Source organism: Zootoca vivipara, chromosome 9, assembly GCF_965207765.1.
Source record: "Zootoca vivipara chromosome 9, rZooViv2.hap1.1, whole genome shotgun sequence".
NCBI lineage: Eukaryota > Metazoa > Chordata > Lepidosauria > Squamata > Lacertidae > Zootoca > Zootoca vivipara.
Window position 1 is genome coordinate 1,411,472 of NC_142592.1, and position 23,554 is coordinate 1,435,025.

Consider the following 23,554-nt stretch of genomic DNA (forward strand, 5'->3'; position numbering starts at 1 on the left):
TCTCGAAGCTATGAACATGAGTTTGACCAAACTGCGGGAGGCAGTGGAAGACAGGAGTGCCTGGCATGCTATGGTCCATGGGGTCACGAAGAGTCGGACACGACTAAACGACTAAACAACAACAACAACATTTCCAAGATAGTTTGGGATGGTTTTATTTCAAGCAGTAAAGGTAAAGGGACCCCTGACCATTAGGTCCAGTCGTGACCGACTCTGGGGTTGCGGCGCTCATCTTGCGTTCTTGGCCGAGGGAGCCGGCGTACAGCTTCCAGGTCATGTGGCCAGCATGACAAAGCTGCTTCTGCGTCCCTTATTTCGAGCAGTCACTACCCAAATATCCAAACAACCTTTTCAACTGTGAAAAGTAGGGACAATTTTCTGCAACCAAATGTTCAAGCAGATGTCATAATTATATGACATGTAGAATTATATCATACTGTCACTTGCAGGTATTTTGCTGCACTGAAAAACATGCCCACAGTCCAAGACCTCTGAACTGTGGGCTTTGAGCACTTCCTGAGGAGAAGAGAGGTGGGAGGTGGGCCAGCTTCAGCTACATCAACCTTCTGCTAAGGAATCTGCCCATGTGCTGTTCAGTAAAGATCACTTGGGTGCTGGATCCAGGGTTTTATGGGCAATAAAATGGTGGTATAGAGTATGTGGGTGAATGCTTTCCATCTAGCAAGGCTGAAGGCATCAGCAGCAAGAAGCAGGGTGTTCACTGAAACTGACCCAGAGCTTTGGCAGAACCTCCCCGGGTGGGTTGGAATTAACTCTTCCTGCATTTTTTTCAAAAGAGTTGCAAAACTCTTTTACAGTATTTTGACTGGCATTTGGAGATTGGTGATATGAAGAGCTGACTTGACTGTTGAATTTGCTATGGTGCTTTACTGTTTTCTAGGCTTACATTTAATTGTGGTTTTAAATTGCTCTGTTGTATTTTTTTATATAAGCAGCTTTGAGCACAGTAAAGTAGTATGACATCTGTATTTTAGTTACGCATAGGATTTATACACATAAACCTAAAAAAAGGCCTTAAAATGAACATACATTCTACCTCTTTACACCTGTATCCATCTTTTAAATTGTAAGGTCCTTGAGGCATGGACCTCTCATCTTCTAAAACGCCATGCAAAAAATATGTAAACAAAATAGTGTTCCTGTCCTTTAGTTTTCCTCTTTTTTCCCATTTCAGAAGACACTCAGGTTACCAGCACGATATCCCCTTTACAGTCCCCTCACAAAGGACTCCCTCCCCGTCCCCCATTGCATAATAGACCAGCTCCTCCGCAGTCCCTGGAGGGACTCAGGCAGGTGCACTATCAGAAGAAGGACTATGACAAGTCCCCCCTCAAGCCCAAGATGTGGAGCGAGTCATCCTTGGATGAACCCTATGAGAAGGTCAAGAAGCGCTCTTCACACAGCCATTCCAGGTAGGTCATAATGGAGACAGCCATTTCCTTATCATGAAAGGGGTGGGGGGAACCAAGGCTTTGTAAGCAAATTTCATGGATGTGCAGTGGGCTACTTAGATTCACAGAACTGCAGAGTTGGAAGGGACCTCACATTCCCAGAAGTTTCTTCAGCAGTCCTAAAAGCCAAAGAGGTTAGTCACTGCAAAGTAGTATAGTCGTACACTGAGAGTCGAACGGCATCTGTTCCGGAAGTCCATTCGACTTCCTAACTGTTCGGAAACCAAAGCATGGTTTCTGATTGGCTGCAGGAAGCTCCTGCAGCCAATCGGAAGCCCCAGAAGCCCCGCTGGAAGTTTGGCTTCCAAAAATAGTTTGCAAACCGGAACTGTCACTTCCAGGTTTGCAGCGTTCCGGAGCCAAAATGTTTGAGAACCAAGCTGTTCGAAAACCAAGGTACAAGTGTAGTCATTAATAAACTGCAGCTTGCTTCTTCAGCTGTGGAAGTAGCTCTGATGAAGACATCTGAGGAAACAGCACCTCGTTGCTAAACATAGTTAATTTGGCTAATGCCTCTGCAGCTCCATGATGGAAGGTGCTCAATTCAAGGTGCTTATGCTAATGTTTTAAGCCATAAACAACCCCAGGTACCCGAAAGACTTGGCTACAGGCCCACTTGAATGTTTACAGTGGTGGAGGGGCCATCTTGGTTGCAATGGCCCAAGAGAGGCCCTTCCCTATGGCAGCCCCTAAGCTACAGCTTTCCAAATGGTGCGTCAAATGCTCCTCCCAGGGCTGGAAAAGGGTTAGTTTAACCTCCGGCTTGCTAATAAAACTGAATTGCTGTGTTGTGAAATGATGCATGTTTCAAAAGTGTGTCAGCAACATGAAAAGTTTGGGAAAAGCTCTGCCCTAAGCTGTGGAGCCCTCTTCCTGCAGACGTAAGTTGCACACCTTCATTGTGCAACTTTACCCTGGCTTTTGACACTTGAGGTGTGCATTTTTAGGACCCACCTTATTTTTGTGATTGCAAGCTGTTTTAAACTGTTTTTACTGCTGTGCTTTAATTGTTATAAGCCACCGCGGGAGCTTAAGGTGACGGGCAGGTAAATTAATAATAACAATAATGGCTGCCACTTCCAAATAGCAAAACAAAAATATCACTCACTGAATACATATTTACAGCTGCTTAGGCAACACAATACAGCAACAACAGCATGGGCAATAACCTGGTAGCCTCCAGATGTTGTGGGATTACACCACCTGTCATCCCTGCTCATTGGCCAGGCTGGCTAAAGCTAGGGGAGCTGGAGCCCGACATCTATAGGGCACTAGGTTGGAGAAGTCAGTCTAAGTGGCAATTGTTGCAATAAGAAGTTGGGCAATGGGATCTTCTACGTGTCTTTCAGCACTTTCTGTGCTTTATTTGGCAGTATCTGAACCATACCTAGTATGGGAGCTGGCGTACAGCTTCCTGGTCATGTGGCCAGCATGACAAAGCAGCTTCTGGCGAAGCAGAACAGCGCATGGAAACGCCGTTTACCTATTTATCTACTTGCACTTTTACGTGCTCTCGAACTTCTAGGTTGGCAGGAGCTGGGACCGAGCAATGGGAGTTCACCCCGTCACGGGGATTCGAACCACCAACCTTTTGATCGGCAAGCCCTACGCTCTGTGGTTTAGACCACAGCGCCACACATGTCCCTGTCTAAAAGCATGAACAGTGAGCCCAGAATTCCCTTGAGTGAACTGCACTTTTGCCAGCCTCTAGATGACGTTAGGCAACTCACACTCTCTCACTCCCCCAGTAGTAAGAATAGTCGCACTGGGCTGCTGAAATGGTACCTGTAAAGTCTGCTGGACTTAAGAAATGAGAATTGTCAGTGTACCCCAAAACGCTTATGGTTTTCTCATATGCCCATGTAATAAAGTATACCGGTACAAGCTGCATAACGAAGGCTGCCCTGATCACTATGTTTCCTTTTGTGTGCAGCAGTCACAAGCGGCTTCCCAGCACTGGGAGCTGTGCAGAGGGTGGAGGGAGTAACTCCCTACAAAACAGCCCCATTAGGAATCTGCCCCATTGGAACTCCCAGTCCAGCATGCCAACAACACCAGATCTACGGGTACGCAGTCCACATTATGTGCATTCCACTAGGTAAGTTCTTCCAGTCCAAGAGTTCCTCAGCTTCTCTTCTCCTACCCCCTACCAAATGTTAAATATGGAGCCTGGAATTCATAAAGCCTGCTTAAATTTCATTAAGGGTGCTCAAGAGTTGCTCTGAATCAGATTGTGCTCCAAGTCCTCAGTTCTGTTTCAGCTAAAACAATGATTCTGATATTTTGGGGAGGGATAGGAGCCTTTTAGCTAAATCAAGTTTGAAAATTATGTTAAAATTATGTTCTTGAAATCCCTTCATGCCCCAAAAAGTTGCATACAGTATGCCTGCAACTTACAGGTGAAACTTGGAAAATTAGAATATCGTCGAAAAGTGCATTTATTTCAGTAATGCAACTTAATATTTTTAATTTTAATTTTTACAAATGCTTTCTTTTGGAAATTCCACAGTAATAAAACAAATAGTTACAATACAAAAATAAACATCACTATTACATTTCATTAATTACATTCCATTTATAATTGAACCGCCTAATGACAAATAATTACAATTACAACAAATAAAGGCTTGACATATCTTGCTTTGCATGTCATGCATCTATCTCATATATTGGTTTTACCTTTTAAGTTGCATTACTGGAATAAATGCACTTTTCGATGATATTCTAATTTTCCGAGTTTCACCTGTATGTACATTTAATTTGTGCACATTCAACTTTACGTACATAGCAATAAAGAAATAAAGGGGGAAATGACTTTAGCAATCCCATCTGCCATTGAAGCCAATGTTTTGATTATAAGTGGTTTTTGGCCTTTAAATATATATATATATATATATATGTATTTACTTTTTCAGTTAAAATTTTTACAATCAATTATCCAACATAAAAATAATATTCCAAAGATTCTCCTGAACTTCCCTCCTCCCCTTTGTGAGTCCTTTCGTTAACCATTTCCTCCTACATCTTTTAGAATAATTGAAACCTTTTTCATTAAACTGCAAGTGTTATTCCAATCCTACTGATGATTTTAGCTGTTTACAATGGTTTTTAAGATAAATTATGTATTTTCTCCATTCCTTATTTAAATTTTGGTCTTCCTGATTTCTGATTCTTCCGGTTATTTTTGCTATTTCGGCGATTTTGGCTTTAGGCACGATTTCCGGAACGTGCCCCCCACATAAGCTGAGCAGCTGTTTTACCTGAGCACAGGTGTTCTATATGTGTTCAGTTGGAACTGGCAGTGGCCAAAGGTCAAAAAGAAATGTACCACATAGCAGAAAATTGTTACCACAGTTGTTTTCACATGATGCCATTTTGCGAGTTCTAGAAAACATTTGGTCATGGAATCCAGATAAGCAATGTTGGAAGCAATGTGATTATTTGCTTACAAAAACAAGGAAGCAGTATCTGGATGGATGGTTTGTGTGTATTTATTAGGCAATATCACATCTGCACTCAGCTATGATGCTTCTAGGGTGACCTTGGGCCTGTCAGTCTTATAGAATGTACAAGGGGAAGCATATGAGTGAGATATAAATGTAATCTATATATATATATAAATGTAAAAAGGGCATGTAAAAAAAAACCAAACCCCTGTTCCAGAACACACAATTCCACAACAACCAACTGAAAACAGGCCTTTTGCAGCAACAAGGCCCAGCATTGCCCAGCAGACTGAATAGGCCGCAGCATTTCCCAGCCGAGAGAACTGACTAGGCCACACCATTGCCCAGCCGGGAGAACTGACTAGGCCACACCATTGCCTAGCCGGGAGAACTGACTAGGTCACAGGCAACAACAAACTAAATATGGGCCTTTTACAGACCCATGCCTTTGGGTAGGATAAATGTGTTGGGGTGGGGTAGGGGGATTTCACATAACACGCGTGGGTAGGTGAGTCTGGGTTGGGACAGCACAAAATGTTACAGAACGCGCGTATTGGGGGGGAATGATTGTATGCAAAATGAAGGGGGACTCTGAAGGTGAGGGGACTCTGAAGGGAGACTCTGAAGGTCCATTTAACACAAAAAGCCACAGCAACGCGTGGCAGGGCCAGCTAGTATATAAATAAAATGTTATTAGGTAGGATTTTGAAGGGTGTTCAGCATCAGATGCTTCAGGGCGTGTGGAATGGCAGACCTAAATGGAATCTTATCCCTTTGCTCCTAATTTTTTCACTCATTAAATTTAGGTAGATGTGTTATTTTCCCTTTCCAAATGGGAGCTTTCATATCTCTCCACCTTAGGGACTTACACTAATGGTTTCTCATTGGGAATTTGACTCATTCCCCCCTCCCCCCTATAAAGGATGTGAAACCTCTGCTTCAGAAGAGGAAGAAGTGCAAAAGATTCCCTGCCGTCACCATGTAAGAAGCTGTTAGCCTGGACCTACAGAGGTGTCATCATTGTCTGGCTGTGATGCTTAATGCAGGCTTTCCCATACTTCCTGTATTCTGAATTCTGCCAGCTTATGGTGACCAGTGGCATCTTTACATTGTCATGCCTAGACTCCACTGTATTTTCTTCAGATATTATGCAAACATACTACGGAGTTAACTGTGACAATGTCTTTTTGTAAGCAAACTCTGCTATGGTGAACTGACCCCAAATTTGTGGTTAGATACAATTACAAAGAATAATTGGTTTCAGAGATCCCAGCTTTGTTCTGCAGTTAAAAGGCTGGAGTCAGGCAGCCTTTAATTGTTCTCTTTCTAAAATTCCTTCCAGCAGCACCTTAGAGACCAACTAAGTTTGTCATTGGTATGAGCTTTTGTGTGCATGCTGTGTGTTCTGTGTATCTGAAGACACTGTGTATCTGAAGAAGTGTGCATGCACACAAAAGCTCATACCAATAACAAACTTAGTTGATCTCCAAGGTGCTGCTGGAAGGATTTTTTTTCATTTTGTTTTGACTACGTCAGACCAACCCGGCTACCTACCTATAACTGTTCTATTTCTGTTAGCCTTCCTTTGCCACAAGTGTACTCATTCCACACCACAACTGTAGGCAAAACTACTGGAGCAGTTTATAATTACAACCTTTTTACTGTGCTTGCAGGTCTGTGGACATCAGCCCTACTAGGCTACATAGTTTAGCACAGCACTTTAGACACAGAAGCTCCAGTTTAGAGTCCCAAGGGAAGCTCGTTGGGTCAGAAAATGAGACGGGGAGCCCTGATTTCTACACCCCTCGGACTCGCAGCAGCAATGGCTCCGACCCAATGGACGACTGCTCCTCCTGCACCAGCCATTCCAGCTCTGAGCACTACTACCCTGCTCAGATGAATGCCAACTATTCCACCCTGGCTGAGGATTCCCCCTCCAAAGCCCGGGAACGGCAGAGGCAGAGGCACAAGTCAACAGGGAACCTGTCCTCCTCCAATTCAGGGAGCATGCCCAACCTGGCTGCCAGGAATGGGACTGGCCACCACGGAGTCTACCTGCACAGCCAGAGCCAGCCGTCCTCCCAGTACAGGATCAAAGAGTACCCCCTCTACATCGAAGGGAGCTCCACGCCGGTGGTTGTGCGCAGCCTGGAGAATGACCAGGAGGGACACTACAGCGTGAAAGCACAGTTTAAAACATCTAACTCCTACACGGCGGGGGGAATGTTTAAAGAGAACTGGCATGGGGAGGAAGGGGACTCCGTAAGGCTGACCCCCTCCCGTTCTCAGATCATCAGGACTCCATCTTTGGGCAGAGAGGGTCACGAGAAGGGGTCGGGAAGGACGATGGTGTCAGATGAGCTGAGGCTGTGGTACCACCGGTCCTCCCACAAAGACCACAGCCGCTTGTCGCACACTAGCTCCACTTCATCGGATAGCAGCTCCCAGTACAGCACCTCCTCTCAAAGCACCTTTGTGGCGCACAGCAGGGTATCAAGGATGCCTCAGATGTGCAAAGCAACATCAGGTGAGGAAGACGATTTGCACCCATATATATACAAGAGTCATTCCTGGGGGTTCCACATGTACAACATAAGCAAACCACCCCCACACCTCACTGCTCCGGTGGTGTGTCCTTCTGATCAGCCCTAGGTCTGCATCCGTCACAAATGACTCCTAAAACAAAGACGCAGCCAAATTCCTCACTATCGGAGGGTATTCGTGGATCTCTGCATGAGTCACTGTATTGAGCTTGCTGCTTTCTAAGCAGGAGCTACACTTCAGTAACACAGGCAGAAACACAGGGACTCTCCTGAGGGCGGGTATTTCTTGCGCTCTGAGACTCCAAACTTTTCAAATGCAGGTGTAAAGTGTGTCATCAGTTGTAATCCAGGAGAAAAAGCAGGACCCCAGCAATCAGCAATTTGGTAAACACTGGCACAGCTATACAATATGTGCTTTTCACTATCTGTGAATGCCGATGGGGGAGGAAGGGGCATGTTAGGTCAAACATTTTAGCAATAAAGGTAGGAGTTCTGTTTGTTATTTGCTTGTTTTGGGAAACAGGGTGAATCAAGAGGACAGTCCACATGAGTTCTTAAACGGTGATGAAAAAAGTACACGACTGTTGCTACTGAAATCTAAAACTGGTGCAACTGGTGTAACTAAAGGTGCAATCTTACCCTCGTTGACCCGGGAGTAAGCCCCACTGAAATCAGTGCTGCTTCTTCACAAGTAGTCATGGCTGTGATGCTCCCCTGTTCAAAATCTTGCTTTTGCCACTGACTCACTCACTGGTCTCAGCTGAGCTTTTCTCTCGCAGCCCCAGCCCTCCCACTCCTCACAATATGAAGCTATGTTGCATAGGTTAATCAAAATACAGCATGTGAAACCCTTGGAGCACTCTAAAGCACTATATAAATGCAAAGCATTATTATTTAAAATTGAAGACAAATGGATTTCAGTACCAAATTATGATGAGAATGCTCTTCTAATAAATGATTCCCGAAGGAGCGTCTCCACCCCCATCTTTCTGCCCAGGCACTGAGGTCCAGCGCTGAGGGCCTTCTGGCGGTTCGCTCACTACGAGAAGCCAAGTTACAGGGAACCAGGCAGAGGGCCTTCTCAGTAGTGGCACCCGCCCTGTGAAACGCCCTCCCACCAGATGTCAAAGAAATAAACAACTACCAGACTTTTAGAATATATCTGAAGGCAGCCCTGTTTAGGGAAGCTTTTAATGTTTGACAGACTATTGTATTTTAATATTTTGTTGGAAGCTGCCCAGAGTGACTGGGGAAACCTGGCCAGAATGGGTGGGGTATAAATTAATAATAATAATAATAATAATTTCCATTCTTCAAATGAGCTCATAAACAATGAAATCCTGGCACCACACAACTTTTTAAAAAATCAGCAACAAGGATGGCTTTTCTCCCAGTACAAGCAAAATCATGAAGAATGTTTATATTAGTATTAAAATCCACATTAGCTGTACTTGTAAAAGGCCACTTGCATAGCTTTTATTTTTAGAATTGTTATTACTCAACAGGGCAAATTAAAAGTTGGAAGGGAGGCAAGGTAATTCCCCAAATTATTCAGAAGTTCTTTCCATGTTTTTACCAACTCACTCCAACCTTTATACAATTTGGCAATCAAAATAAATCAGGAATTGAAACATTGGCCGGAATATAAGACGTACGTGCAAATAAGCCGCACCTTTAAAATTCATGGCTTATTTGTGGGTGTGGCTCACCTCCCGGCTCTACTGCCCTGAACGGGGAGGGGAGGCAGCCGGCGCTCGGTTCCAAGTGCTCTGTGCATGCCCCCCAGCACTACCTCCCCAAGCTGGCACCAGGAGAGGCTTGGGAGACGCAGGCGGGTTGTTCCGCAATTTGGGGGTGGGGGGAAGTGTGGCTTATATTTGGGACTTGTTCACCAAGGACTTCACCAAGTTATTTAATCTTTCAGTGAAATGCATAAATTTATGAAGTGTTAAAAGTATTTTCAGAAATAAAATGTAAATGTTTTCCTTCTTTAATTAACTTAAGGCAGCTAAAATATGAAGTGTATGTTAAGAGTTTGCCCTGAAGGTACTACTTCATAAAACTTTTTGTCTCTCAAGGTTCTGCAGTTGTTACTAACATCGCCAATGTCCAATTGGGTCCAGTGGCTGGTGCTCAATGGGGTTGAGTTGCAATGGTAGCAGGAGCAATAGAGCTGGCCCCCTGCAGCAAAACTCCTGTTGCCATTTGAGATGGTCTCTCATCTCCCTGAGGTTGAAGGGAGACGAGGGATGTTGTCAGTCCTTGTCACACAGAGATAACTCAACGCAGACCACCTTTTGAAACTGCACGAAGGGTGGGGGCTGGGGGGGGAGCGAAAAGGAGAGGCTGGAGATGTTGTAAGTCATGGCATGGGCAGCTGGGCTGCTGAAATAATTAACTTGCACTTATGATTTTATACTAAATAATATGCCATGTTTCATCTCCATTCCATGAGTTACTGTTGCACAGACATAGCAGCATCATTGTATTCCAGTCCCCCCAACTATATTTACATGTGTGTGTATGTTTATCTATCTATCTATCTCTGTTTCTTTCCAGCTGCCTTACCTCACAGTCAGAGGAGTTCCACACCATCTAGTGAGCTAGTGGCTACACCACCAAGCAGCCCACATCACATCCTGGCCTGGCAGACAGGGTGAGTATGGGCACAGGTGGGCACTCTTGCAATGCTTTCCGTTTCTGACCCATCTTCCCTAGATGCTAGTCAAGCCACACATACGGCACAACCAGACGCATATCTACTATCAAGTAAGTCCAGTGGGATTGGAGCTCTAGTGCAGGCCACTTGTTCTATGTTGCCATATACCCTGCTTGTCTTTATTACCCGTGCAGATGTCTTCATTTAGTTGTAAAGGGGGGGATGAGTCAACAGAAAGCTCCCAGTCAAATTCCCGTGGTCTGGACCTGTTTCCACAAGTTTCATTTTGTAGAAATCCACAGTGTGTGCACATTTGGAAGGAGTTCAAATTCAATCAAACAAAGTGGAATTTAGCTTTTTGTTTTAAATGAATGGCAATATTTGAGGCAGCTGGCGAAGGCCATTCCAGAAACACAATGGCAAATGCCCTGCACTCTATACATGTCGGATGTTCCAAAGTGTTATTTCGGAGTTAGGTTAGCTGGCCATTTCCCACTGGACAGAACTGCTCTCTCCTGCGTCTCAGGAAGAAAACCAATAGATAATATCCAGTGTGGCAGAACACTGAACTTGGATGAGGGTTTGAAGTCCTGCTCAGCCAAGCCCATCCCAAGACAACACTAAGCAAGTCACCATCTCTTAGCCCAACCTGCCTCACAGAGTTGTGATAAGGGCAAAATGGGATAAGGTGCATGTATGGCACTCTGAAGCAAGGGCAGCCAACTGTGTGCCCCCTCCAGATATTTGTTGGACTACAACTCCCATCAACCCTGATTATTGTTTATGTTGGCTGGGGCTGATGGGAGTTGCAAGTCCAACATCTGGATGTTACCATGTTTGCAAGCCACACTCTATAGCCTTTTCAGACATTTTTAAGTGTGAGAGTTTAAACTACAGCAGCTTGTGCACAAGCCCCAACCCTCCTCCAACCTTTCACACGTTGACCACAAAGACCTTCCAACCACATTCAGCTCCGTTAGAATCTCTGCAGACCATAAAAGACATTTGGCAGAGCGGGAGCACTCCTTCCCCCTACACAGTCTGAGCCCTCCCACCTTCTCTTGGATACCTGAACGCTGCAAATGATTCTTAGACAAAGGGCAGGATACAAGTGTGACAGACTAAATGGAAGCTGCCCAGAGTGCCTGGGGCGGCCCAGTTGGGTGGGCATATAGGATTAATATTACAGTGGTACCTTGGTTTATGAACTTAATCCATTCCGGAAGTCCGTTCTTAAACCAAAGCGTTCTTAAACCAAGGCGTGCTTTCCCATAGCAGCGGGGGACTCAACTTACAAATGGTACACACTCAGCAGGAAGCGAAGCATGTTCTTATTCCAAGGCAAAGTTCACAAACCAAAACACCTACTTCCGGGTTTGCAGCGTTCTTAATCCAAGTTGTTCATAAACTGTTCTTAAACCAAGGTACCACTGTATTATTATTATATTCTTGCATAAATTTTGTCTCTCAAATGTTCTACTACCAAAAATAGTCCAGAGTTGGTGGAGTGCCTAAAAGTATGAGCTGTGTTGGTCTGTGGTTCAAATGCTGGCTTTGAGCAGAATCAGTGGCTCCGTTTTATTATTGCATGGGAAGCAATAGGGGGATAATAAGGCTGCGTGAAGTGCTTTGAACAGATGGGATTTGCTTTATAAATGCTGGGTATTGTTAGTACTTAAAGAAAACAAGTCATGCACCAACTTGCATACCTGGATACATTAAAACATGGTAACAACTGTATGCTTTTTAGAGGCAAGCTCCTTTTGTCACTGTGGGAATTGTGTTGCCTTGCCCAGCAAAAAAAAAACTCCCAATTACTTTCTTTTTCCACGCCCCTTCCCCTTATCCTTCGCACACAAATCAAAGTGCTTAAAATTCTCCTTCGCATTCTCCCTACGTTACTAACTTCTTTTTGTCTTCAAAGATGATTCACCAACCTGTTTCTGGCTGGATTAATAAGCTCTTAACAAGTGTTTTGTGTCACTGTTTTTCTTTAACATCTCATCTTTCCTCTTTCTCTTTTGCCTGTCCTTTGCTCAGAGACGCTACAGACAACTCACCCACTATGGATGAGTCTCAGTCTCCAACTCAACAGAGTACTGATGAATAGAGGTATAGTGAGGGGATGTTTTCTATGTTGGACCCCCCCCCCCCGCTCCATGCCTCTGCCCCTCCACCTTTGGTTTCCCTGTGGATTTTGTCTTCTTGTAAAAGCACCCTGTGCTAGTTTTATGGGAATGTGAATTCATTTTGTTTGTTTGTTTGTTTGTTTTTGTTTAATTGTGTCCAACTCTTCATGACAGCATGCACCAGTGCACATGAATTCATTACTGGCTAGTTATTTGCATCCATTAGACCCAATATATGAGATATGCATGATTCCAAGTTGCAGATAGGTGCTGTCTTTAAATGAGAGAGTCTTTTATGCCTACATTTACTGTGTTGTGGGGAATAATCTGCCTGTCACAGACAAGGAGAGGCTTGTAAACCACCACAGTGCCATTTTTCAATTAATAACCCCCAAATATGACCCACTACAGATGGTGTTAAACAAGGTTTCATGTCATCAATATCATTATTATTATTATTATTATTATTATTATTATTATTATTATTATTATTATTATTTTAAAACTGTCTTAGAAAAGGCACAATTAAGTACTTTCTAGAAGCTGCCAAGTTAACGGATTATTGACCATAGGACTTCATTCTGTTGAGTTTCCATTAGGTTAACCAACAAAGTCTATCTGAAGCAGCCTTCGCCAACTTGTTGCCCTCCAGATGTTTTGGACTTTAGCTCTCGCCAGCCTTAGGCAGCACATGTGCCAGGACACCAGGCTGGTGAATTCTAATCTAAATACTTGTTGCAATGGATTACTACATACTGCAATTTTTATGCACATTGTTGGGAGTGGGAAATGGTAAGCAGGGAAGTCTGAGAGAAGTAAAATGCAGAAAAATACAGGTTCTAACAGTTAGACCCATGTCTAAATGTGTATAAAACCACTAGTGACAAAAAGTGCCCCTGTACAGTCACAAGTATTTATTTATATTTGCTAACTTAAAGTAACATCTTCCCTGAATAAATCACATGCAGTTGCTGGTGTTTGGTGTCAGATTTGCCACCAGCAATGAGAAAAATTTAAAAAATTGTCCAGTAGCAGCTTAGAGACCAACTAAGTTTGTTCTGGGTATAAGCTTTCACGTGCATATCTGAAGAAGTGTGCATGCACACGAAAGCTTATACCCAGAACAAACTTAGTTGGTCTCTAAGCTGCTACTGGACAATTTTTTTATTTATTTTGACTGCGTCAGACAAACACTACCTGAACCAGTAATGCGGTTACCCTAGGTTTGTCATTCCCCCACTTTGACAGTGTACCTTTCCAAGAAGACTGATACATGGACATTTATTAGATAAAACCTTTTCCCAGCATGGAGTGCAGGTGAGAGCAGCTTCAGTAGGCCAGGTTGTTGTTTAAAGCCTATACTTCTTCTTGGGACAGTGGGAGGCGTCTAATCTCATGAGCTGAGCTGGGGAATAGCGCAATAGCTCACAAGAGGGGGCCAAACCATAACAGCAATTACAAGACACTGATTTATGCGTGCTCCCATCTCTGAATGCTTGTGTGCCACCTTGCATGTATCTGTCCACTCCTGTTCATTCGTTCCTTCCTTCCTTCCTTCCTTCATCTGGGCATGCCCTTCCCTTCAAATACTGGTAGATAAGATGTTTGCTCCATGAATGGAAGTTCCCATTCCTCTGATAGTTACTATTGCTGTGTGTACTTTATGATGTACTTTAACTTTCAAAAACACACAAATCAAATAGGGTTTGTGGCAAAATTGATGTCATGGTGCACGGTTAGCTTTAGACACCAATATATTGTCACAGGATTACCCCGGGAAAGATTTCACAGGAGGCGGGGTGGGGAACATGCCTTTCTGGGAGGCCTTTCAAGGGTCCCGTGACAGTGGTGTGCAGGGCCAGAAGCAAAAGTGAGTGGGGCAGCAGGTGACTCTTACCTTTGTGCAGAAGAAGTCAGAGGTTTCTATATTTCTTGGTGTCCAGCTCTGGGCACCACAGTTCAAGAAGGATGTTGAGAAGCTGGAACGTGTGCAGAGGAGAACAACCCACATGATCAGGGGTGTGGAAACCAAGCCTGAGGATGAGTGGTTGAGGGAGCTGGGTATGTTTAGCCTAGAAAAGAGGAGACTGAAGATGATTGCCATCTTCAGATATCCCAAGGGCTGTCACACGGAGGAAGCTTGCTCTCTCCTCCTGCAGGGGCTAGGACCTGAAAGTATGGCTTCAAGTTGCAAGAAAGGAGATTCAAACTAACCATCAGGAAGAACTCCTGACAGTAAGAGCTCTCCTTCCTCGGAGGTCCTTATGCAGAGGGTGGGTGGCCACCTGTCATGTATGCTTTAGCTGAGACATTCCTGCACTGCAGGAGTTTGAAATAGATGACCCTTGTGGTCCCTTCCAACTCTACCATTCTATAATTGTATGGTTCTCTGTGTCCTCTATCCAAGCAACCTAGTTTCTACACATTCATACACCTCTCTCTCTCCTCCATCCAGGCAATCAAGAGGCATAAACAAGAGGCATTCTAGCTGGGCAAATAAGTTGGGGAAGAGTTCTGATGGCCTCATTTGGCCTGCAGCCCTTAAGTTTCCCCACTCATCTTACAGCAGCAAATGCACATGAAAGTTACCAAGAGTGTGTTTTCTCCACTTCTTCAACCTCCATTGCTCTAGTCTCTGAGGTTGTAGTCCTACTGCCTCTACCCAATGTGCTAATGTGAGTTTCTATCCCTTCTCTCTACAGGAGCTACAATGATAGCTGTTACTTGGATTCTCCCCTCTATCCAGAACTAGCTGATGTCCAGTGGTACGGACAGGAGAAAGCCAAGCCTGGAACTCTCGTGTGAATCCCCTTGACCTCAGCTGTTCAAACGCATCAATGCCATTCTGAAAAATCACCTCACGGCCTCTCATTTGCCTTACACTGGCGCCTGACACCAGCTTCAAGTCAAAGCACTTTTTGCATAAGGCAACTGAAGATGATATTAGAAAAACAGATCCATCCGCAGCCAGTAGCAGAAAACAAATTCCACCAGTCCTGGTTACTTCAAACTGCCATGTGCCTCACAGAGATCACCCCAGAGCAGAGGGCAAATCTACAAATAACTTGAATGTCAAGAACACCACAGGCAGCCAATTCAAACCATTCAAGGTTACATACCGTAAGCCTCTTTCTTTGATATGTACAACTGTTCTAACATATATGATTAGAACTCTAAAGTCAAAGTCAAGTACTAGTTAACGCTAATGTGACAGCTATCATGAAATAGCCTTTTCATTGCAGAAAAAGACTCTAGGGAATGGAGAATGATCCTATCATTTCAGAGCTGAGCCAGAATACTGTACTGCAACTGTTCTGTGCTGCCAAAGATTTCAGTAGCTGTATTATGATGCATTTAAAAGTATCCATTTTCCCCAGAAACAGTAACACTACCGTACTATTCTGTAACTTGGTCTCCATCTTCTCCATCTTGATGCTCTAAGCCCCACTCTTCTATGGTGATACGCATCCCACACAACCTGGGCAGATATCATCTGAGAAAACTGAAAAGATGAACAAGATGGCACCCAAGGGCAAGGAATTGCTTATTTTTAACGTTCCTGTGATTAGTTGCAAGTAAAACAACCAATACATTTTTCAAAGGATTTCTATGATCAGTTGTGAAGTAAAATGCCAAAAAGCGTTGTTTTGTTTAAAATCAATTTGCATAGAAAATGTCTCACATTAAGGAAACGCACACCATGTAAGCTTGACAGCAAAATGCAGTAATACTTGTGTGGGGAAGGGCTTACTGACTGGTCAGGGAAGTAAACTATGCCTTTAAAGAGGAGTGCTTGGCAGTTTTTATTTGTTTACGAGCAGTTTAGGTTGTTTTCCTAAGGTGAATCATGAAGAGCTTACAAAACCTTTTGACACAAAGTATGGTTGTCTGCCAATACCAAAAGAGAGGAAACTACAAGTTTACATGTACACTTGAGCAATGCTTTTTTATACACTTCTAGAAAGCCATCACACTTCACAAGGCCTCAGTACTTTTATAATGAACTAATGCACAAATTTATAGGTCTCTGGTCAACAGCTAGTTTGCTGGAGGACCACCAGGGAGAAGGAATGGCCAGGAAGAAGCAGGGATCACAACAACCCTCCCAAGCCCATAGACCACCTCCCAAGTCCCAATGCCAGTAGTATTTTGCCCCTGGATGGACAACAGTGAGGATCAGAATGCCCTTTTCTGGTGCCACCAGTTGCTCAACCCCTGATCTCAATGGATATGGGAGCAGGCACACCAGGTCTTCACTGTGGTGTGATGCTGCTGTCGTGCCACCCAACGGCCAAGTGTCTTGCCCCCTTCCCCAAATGTTATGTTTGTGTGCATGCCGCTGACAAACTGAAGAGAGGCTCTAAAAAGAAAAGCCCTAAAGGCCAATTTTGTTGAATAAAAAAAGAAACCTTCTGTTCCAAGAAATAATCAGATGCCACAAACACCAGGAACACAAGAAACCTAGATTCTCCCAAATGGAACAAAAAAACTACTGCTCTTCCCAGAAGGAATGGTGGAAGATTTTCCACTGTGAAGTAGGGCTGGGCAAAATCTGATATATCATCAGCTAAACATTGCAATATACCAATTATTACGCAATAAGGATGGAGGCACTGGCGGGCTTCATGGTTTTTCTTGCATTGTGATATTTGCATAGCGCACACACAGACACACATGTCATGATTTGTGATATATTGCCAGGTCAAAAATTATGAAGCCAGTATCAAAATATGGACTTCCGAGCCATATTAATGTATCGCGCAGCCCTATGGTTAAGACTCAGTAAGGGTCTGCACAAGAACAGGTTGTCTTATTTCTATTTCATATTCATCAAGAAGGCATTAAGTAAACATCCACATCTTAAGCCCTTATGCCATTGTGACGAACAGAACAAATGACATTTCATTTGAGGCAATAACCGCAGTCTGTCACCAAGTTAGGCTTAAGCAACACTGAAGTCAGTAGAATCCAAGCCCCTTAACAAGTACAGTACAGGTTTGCAGCCAATGTTGCTTTTAAACATCTCATCTTAAAATAAGATTGGAAAATGTATTGATTTAGTCTCTCTTAAAAATGAAGTATCAGCAAAATAATAAACTATGATGACAACATGCAACTTAAATGGCTTCTTCTTAACGTTTTACCAAGGAAATTCTCCAAAGTTAATGTTTCTTCTCTCCTACACACTGCCCCTCTTTGTGTGTCTCTGTGTGTAGCAGTGCCCTCTGCTGGCAACATCCAGCACGTGGCTTCACAAACCAAGACAACCAACCTTTTCAACTTAAGTACCATATTTTTCCATGTATAAGAAAAAATAGTGTCAAAAATTAGTGGGTGTCTTATACACGGATACATCTCCCCCCCCCAATTTTCTTGAACCTGAGTCCCCCAAAATAGGGGCCGTCTTACGGTATATGTAGTATATGGACTTAAACTGGTTTAACATTCATTCCCTCACTGTGGAGAACTATAGTTTCCAGCATACGAAAGGACTGCTAACAGAATTTGCAGCCCCTTCATTAAATTACACTTCCTGTAAATTCTTTAGCAGAAGCCATGACAGGTAAAACTGGTAGATTACTGATTAAACTCACTAGTCCAGGCTCCACCTAAACAACTTGATTTGTTTTAATTTGTATCTGAAAAGTGAATCGGAATGCTTGCCAAAATCACCTTAGTAAACATACCAACAGTAACAGAAATCAGTGTCACCCAGTCGAGCTAAAAAGTTATTTGTGACTAGTTTGCTTCAGTGCTTCAATGGTCACACCTGAAAGCAGATGGACTGGGGCTCCTTCCTTTAGCAGGCTGTTTGGATGTGATCCTGATGGAGCAATAGTTCCCGTCTGTTACATCCTAATGAGAACTGGCATGTTATTTTGCAGCAATACCGGCAGCCCTGGGTCAATAGAGAATGGGCTCAAATTTTCAGAAGCAGAGTAACATTCTCAAGGGGGTGGGAGGGAGGTCATGTTGGTTAGGGGAGAGCAGGGTGTGTTTCATTTTTGTTTTTTCAGTCAAGGCACTTGTGAGCCAGTCTGGTAGTAAAGACAGAATTTAAGTAAAACAGGTTTTACTGTTTAACTCAATTCAGTTATACAAAACTGTACATAAAGTGTTAATCATGAGATTAACATGTTTTGAGTATGATATGAGGGGGTAAACCATAGCTATTGTATACATGCACTTGACTACCCCCACTAATAATCCCCTTGAATTTTGCTTTTGTATCCATGAAAAGGTCCCTCATCCAATATTGCATTTTTGTCCGTATGTACAAACCACCACCCTGGCAGGGTTTATTTTTAAAATAATATTATATGCAGTTGAGTGTTGAAAATGTTGGGAGGGGGGGAGGTCCAGTTTGGTTTGTTTTGTTTTCCCACCCCAGTATTAGTTTTAGTTTTGGACATAGCAAACCCCAATCAGGTGCTATCAGATGACCAGTTACTGCTTAGTTAACTAGATGTAAAGTTTTACATACATACACACATACATACAAAATGGACTCTAGTTTAAAATAAGGGGGGAAATTAGAACTCTTCTGAAATGGACTGTAGAGCATGTAAAATGATTTTATTGAAACTGTGCAACGGTAATCAAGGGGAAGGAAAAAAATGTTATGTTGTAGAAAAAGTTGCAGAGTTTTTGTAAAAAAATCTGCTTTTAATTTATTCTTTTTCTATTAAGAATTTGTATAGTTACCTTTACATTTTGCAAAAACAGTGTTGTCAACACTTCCTTATTAAAGCAATTTGAAGATGAAATTTGGTGTCCCTAATTTTTTCTGCAGTATCCATGGTGACTTTATGAGCAGTTTCTCTTAATTTAGTGGTGCCCACTCCTAGTTGTGCCTACTGGCTCAGTGCACACAACACATTAAACAATAGTTTAAATTAAATGGTTTCTGTGAATGAGCAGTGTGTTGTTCCAGTCCCGCTCCCCAAGCATGGTGGAAACAAACCAGAGGCTAACTTGCTGTTATATGTATGAAGCTGCAATCGTCTAACAAGCCACAATACACCGAGATTTCCAGTGATGTGAGAACCAGGCCCCTGCCTTCTGTCTTGCATCAGCGGCTTCAAACATTAGTGTCAGCATTTGTGCAAACCACTTTTACTCTTTTATATCCATGTGCAAGTACACTAGAGGGTGGGTAACTAAATTTAGGGTAAAAATAGGGCCTAAAGCTAAAATACTACCAAGCAAGATACCTCTCTTTGAGAGAAGGGTTCTAGCTTATGAAACTATCTCCCCCTCCCATCCTAAAGTCTTATTTATCAAGATTCCAGCGAAATCCTTCAAAACATTTCTGCTCAATTGAAGAACAATTTTCTTGTATTCATCAGCTAGTGATGGTTATCCAGGTTGTCCCTTGTGTAGAAGGGCATATATCTCCAATATATTTATTGAAAAGAACCATTAGCTGGAACACCATCTTTGCCACCAAATGCAGCATTCCCAACCTATTGTGTTGGCTCTTTGCATGGTGAAGCAGCAGCCAAGTACCGGTATAACAAGGGGTGCTCAGCTCTCCCTACATTTATAGCATTTCAGAGGCAGCACGTCCCCCACCCCAATGGAGGCGGGATTTGAGATGCACTTGCTAACCAGGTAGAAACAAGCAGCAGGAAAAGAGCCTGCAGAGGAAAAGTGTGCACAGGAAACAGTGGCCAGCAAGTGTGCACAGCCCCTCCCGCCAGCAGTTTTCTTCCCGCAATCCCATGCCACCCAAAAACCAAACAAGGTTGGGAATCCCACATTTGTCACTGAATGTGTGTACCTTTGCCCTACTGTGACTGAAGCTTTTCTAGCACATTCTAAAGATTCAAAGTAAAGTTATTCCCATTTAAAGGCAATTAATTGAACAAATATGGAGGAAAGGCTTATGGTGCCAACATGCAAAAAACAACCCAATTCAACACTTACTGACCTCAGCAAGCAACCAGCATCTCAAAAGGCCCTTTGCAAAAATCGTCAGAGGGAGTTTCTCTCAACACACTGCAGGAGGGCTTTTCTAGAACAAGATACCCGTCCCCTTCCCTAATTCGCATTTAAAACCCTGCCCCGTGCCATTCCTGACATTGTTGTTCTTTATATTCTTTTGAAAGTATGAGAGCTTTTAAAATAAAATATTTAAACTGAGAAAGCTAGGACAATACACCAGTTATCAGGAAAGGCGATGCTAAACCTCTGTGTGAAGTAACCCCACCATTCCCTCCTTCCCACGCCCCGTGCCCCCAGGAATGCGAGAATGAGCCCATAAACTTGGTATCATCACACTCTGGAAACAAAAGTCCCGTTTACTTTACCACAGTCCTGTAAGAAATCCAGTCTCGACTGCCACGTTCTGGAGGAACAGACATTCTTCTGAGAGTTTTCTATCTGGCCTCCCAGACAGATACTGGAGTAAAGAGCCTCCAGTCTTCCATGAGAAGCAGCTGCCACAGCAGCAATCACCCTATAATCTGTGCCTAGTGACTAAACAGAACAGAAACAGATCAAAATCCTGTTTAAAAATGCAAATGTTTTATTTGCTGCTTACTCAGTTTCTTAAAGATGAAAATATCCTGAACTGCCAGAAGCTTGTATTGTTCATATGATACAACAGGATCAAACCCCATGAAAACCCTGCCAACTTCAGAGGATGGCAAGAATTGAGCTGAGGGAGACTTCCAGAAGTTTGTCAAATGAACTACAAAGACAGTTTCAACCATCCTGAAAGAGAATAGCGCACCTGGACTATCAATATTCAGAGACCAAAGCAACTACATATTTACAAATTAAGAACCTCCTGCATTGTATCTTCCAGCCACACTCAGCAATAGAATCTCAAGTATTCAAGTGGCCTTAAATAACCCTCCCTCACACAGTAATTCATGATGTCCCAAGACATTATCAAATAATCCTATGTGCCTATGAGGTCAAAGTATCTACCCACACAAGAGAGGCTGCCCGGTGTGTCCCTGAAAGATTAAATGTTGTGGACTCATGTCTTTCCTATCAACCTCTATGAAAGGGGAGAGGGAGGAAAGTTACTGCGCTTCTTGCATCAGATGTAATAATATTGTTCCACGTCTCTCCAAGTGAAAGCACAACAGAGGTGCACACCTTCAGAGGAGGCTGCTTCCTGCATCTCTGGATGAGTTACTGTTCTGGGCATGCTTCCTGCCATTTGGGAGTCATGCTTGTATTCGTGGTCAGTGCACAGCACACAAGGAATGGGCTCCTCTGAAATCAAGTTTTACTCCTAATTATTAAAAATAAATGTTTTCTGCAATGAGTGAAGTTTTGTCTCCATTTTAAAGAAAAGGTTGCCTGAACTATCAGAAATATGGGAAGCACAGTCTTACTACCATTATTCTGAACAAAACTGATGTACATTTGAAGAATTTAAGCTGCAAGACACACACTTGGAAGGCAAAGTGGCATATGTGGATACTGTTCCGTAAACAGTCACAAATTCATTCAGCCTAAGAGCTGTAATGGAAACGTCATGGACCAGAGAATCTTGGCTAATCTGCATACTTTAGCTATTTGCAATTAGCATGTTTAGCATTGTTATCTGCATGAACATTATGGATGCCAAGGAACAGCTGGTGTATACATTTCATGTGTTAGCCCTCACATCAAATAAGGCAGGCACTGAATTAAATTAAAGGCATTAAAAGTGCTCTTGAATGCACCCTCAGAACTTACATTTTCATATTTTTCTGCAAGCTGAACACTAAACATTTACTCAATGTTTTCATACCAGCCTATGTCCTGAAAATGACCTGCCAATCCCTACACAGTAAAAATGAACAAGTATAATTAAGCTCAAACTGCTGAACCTGACTGACTCAAGGTCTATTTCCTTCCATATAAACCTGCTCTTGCTTTAGAGATCTGTTTTGAAAGACCTAATCTCTGTGCTTATCAACCTGGACCATTAGGCAAATCAGCACTATCCTTCTTCATGGGATGGATCAGTCTATGTCTGGTCTGCCCCATTCCTGCACATATTCATTCTTAAATCCATTCCATTGTTGCATTTGTCTGTGCAATGCTAATAAACACAAAATACTACTTAGAGAGCATTTTGTCAGGAAATACTTATTTTATCTTTTATATATAATTTTATTGAATTTCCTATTTTTTACGAAATTGACTTCAAATTAAATACTTGCATTGTTTCATGCACTGACTTTTCACTCACACTTCCAGTGTTTTTATTCACTCTTTTCTACTGTATCTGAAGAAGTGTGCATGCACACGAAAGCTCATACCAAAATAAAAACTTAGTTGGTCTTTAAGGTGCTACTGAAGGAATTTTTTTCTTTTTTTCTATTTTGCTTCGACTCAGACCAACACGGCTACCTACACCTGTAACTAACTCTTTTCTACTGTGTTATATATCAAACTCTTAACTTATAGAAATCCCTCCAATACAATTACTTTAGCATTTTTTCTTTCGCTGCTCCCATCTTGTACATATTTTATCTCAATGTATGCCTTCCGAAATTTATTTTATCTTAAAATACACATTTCTGCTAATTTGGAGACAAAAATTTGAATTCAGCACCACGCTATTACCATTATTCTTCCGGTACAACCATTTCTACTCACCAGATGGAATGAGCGCCCTTCTTCCCCTCCGAGGCAATGTGGGGGAGGTGTGCGGTACACAAGGGGACGAGGGCTGCTGCAAAAGCCCTGCTGCACTAGCAGAAGTCCTTGAGGTACCACAAAATTCAGAGAAGCATGAAACCCCAAGGATAATCATGTTCCAATCCATATCTCTAGTTAAAATGAACATTTTCGCTTAAAATGGATTAGTTTCTTGCTGAAAACTATGTGTCTGGAAAGTATAGTTAGTTGATGCTTTATTCATTGTTCAATAATTTTGCTTTTGTTTCTACATCTCTCAGTTTAAGAGCATGCAACCAAACAGGATGCATTCTTCACCATCTTGACAGTCCCCTCCACCTTCCCTCCCAATCTCTCTTTCGCCTCTCCTTGTGTCAAATGTCAGATGCTGGGAGCAGAGAACTGTCATTTTACTGCAGTTCTATAAAGTGCTATTCACACGTATGATGGCATTAAAAATAATGATAAACTTCTTCAGGAGTATTCAAACTTCCATTTTTTTCGGTAGCTGGTAACAAGGAAATCTTTACAACTTATTCCTGCGTGATGGAAAAGTTAGTTTACTGAGCAGGTTGAGTCCCCGAGTGTTTTTCCCCTGCCAACAAACAGTTAACTGGCAACAGTTCCTGAATGGCCAGAGTTGCAAGGGAGGCGGAGTGGGGATTCTGTCAGGAGG

At 42.9% G+C, this 23,554-nt stretch overlaps 1 protein-coding gene across 7 annotated transcripts in view; it reads left to right on the forward strand.

Moving 5' to 3' along the window:
- Positions 1–19,016, forward strand: part of FRMD4A (FERM domain containing 4A) — a 346,110-nt gene extending 327,094 nt beyond the window's left edge. For all 7 annotated transcript variants that reach the window (XM_035127381.3, XM_035127379.3, XM_035127378.3 and 4 more), the window contains 5 exons: positions 1,196–1,433; positions 3,406–3,570; positions 6,592–7,445; positions 10,021–10,117; positions 14,952–19,016. In XM_035127381.3, the coding sequence (XP_034983272.1) occupies positions 1,196–1,433; positions 3,406–3,570; positions 6,592–7,445; positions 10,021–10,117; positions 14,952–15,054 (1,457 nt within the window). In that variant the 3' untranslated portion in view covers positions 15,055–19,016. The remainder of the gene's footprint in view (positions 1–1,195; positions 1,434–3,405; positions 3,571–6,591; positions 7,446–10,020; positions 10,118–14,951) is intronic.
- Positions 19,017–23,554: the final 4,538 nt, after the last annotated feature.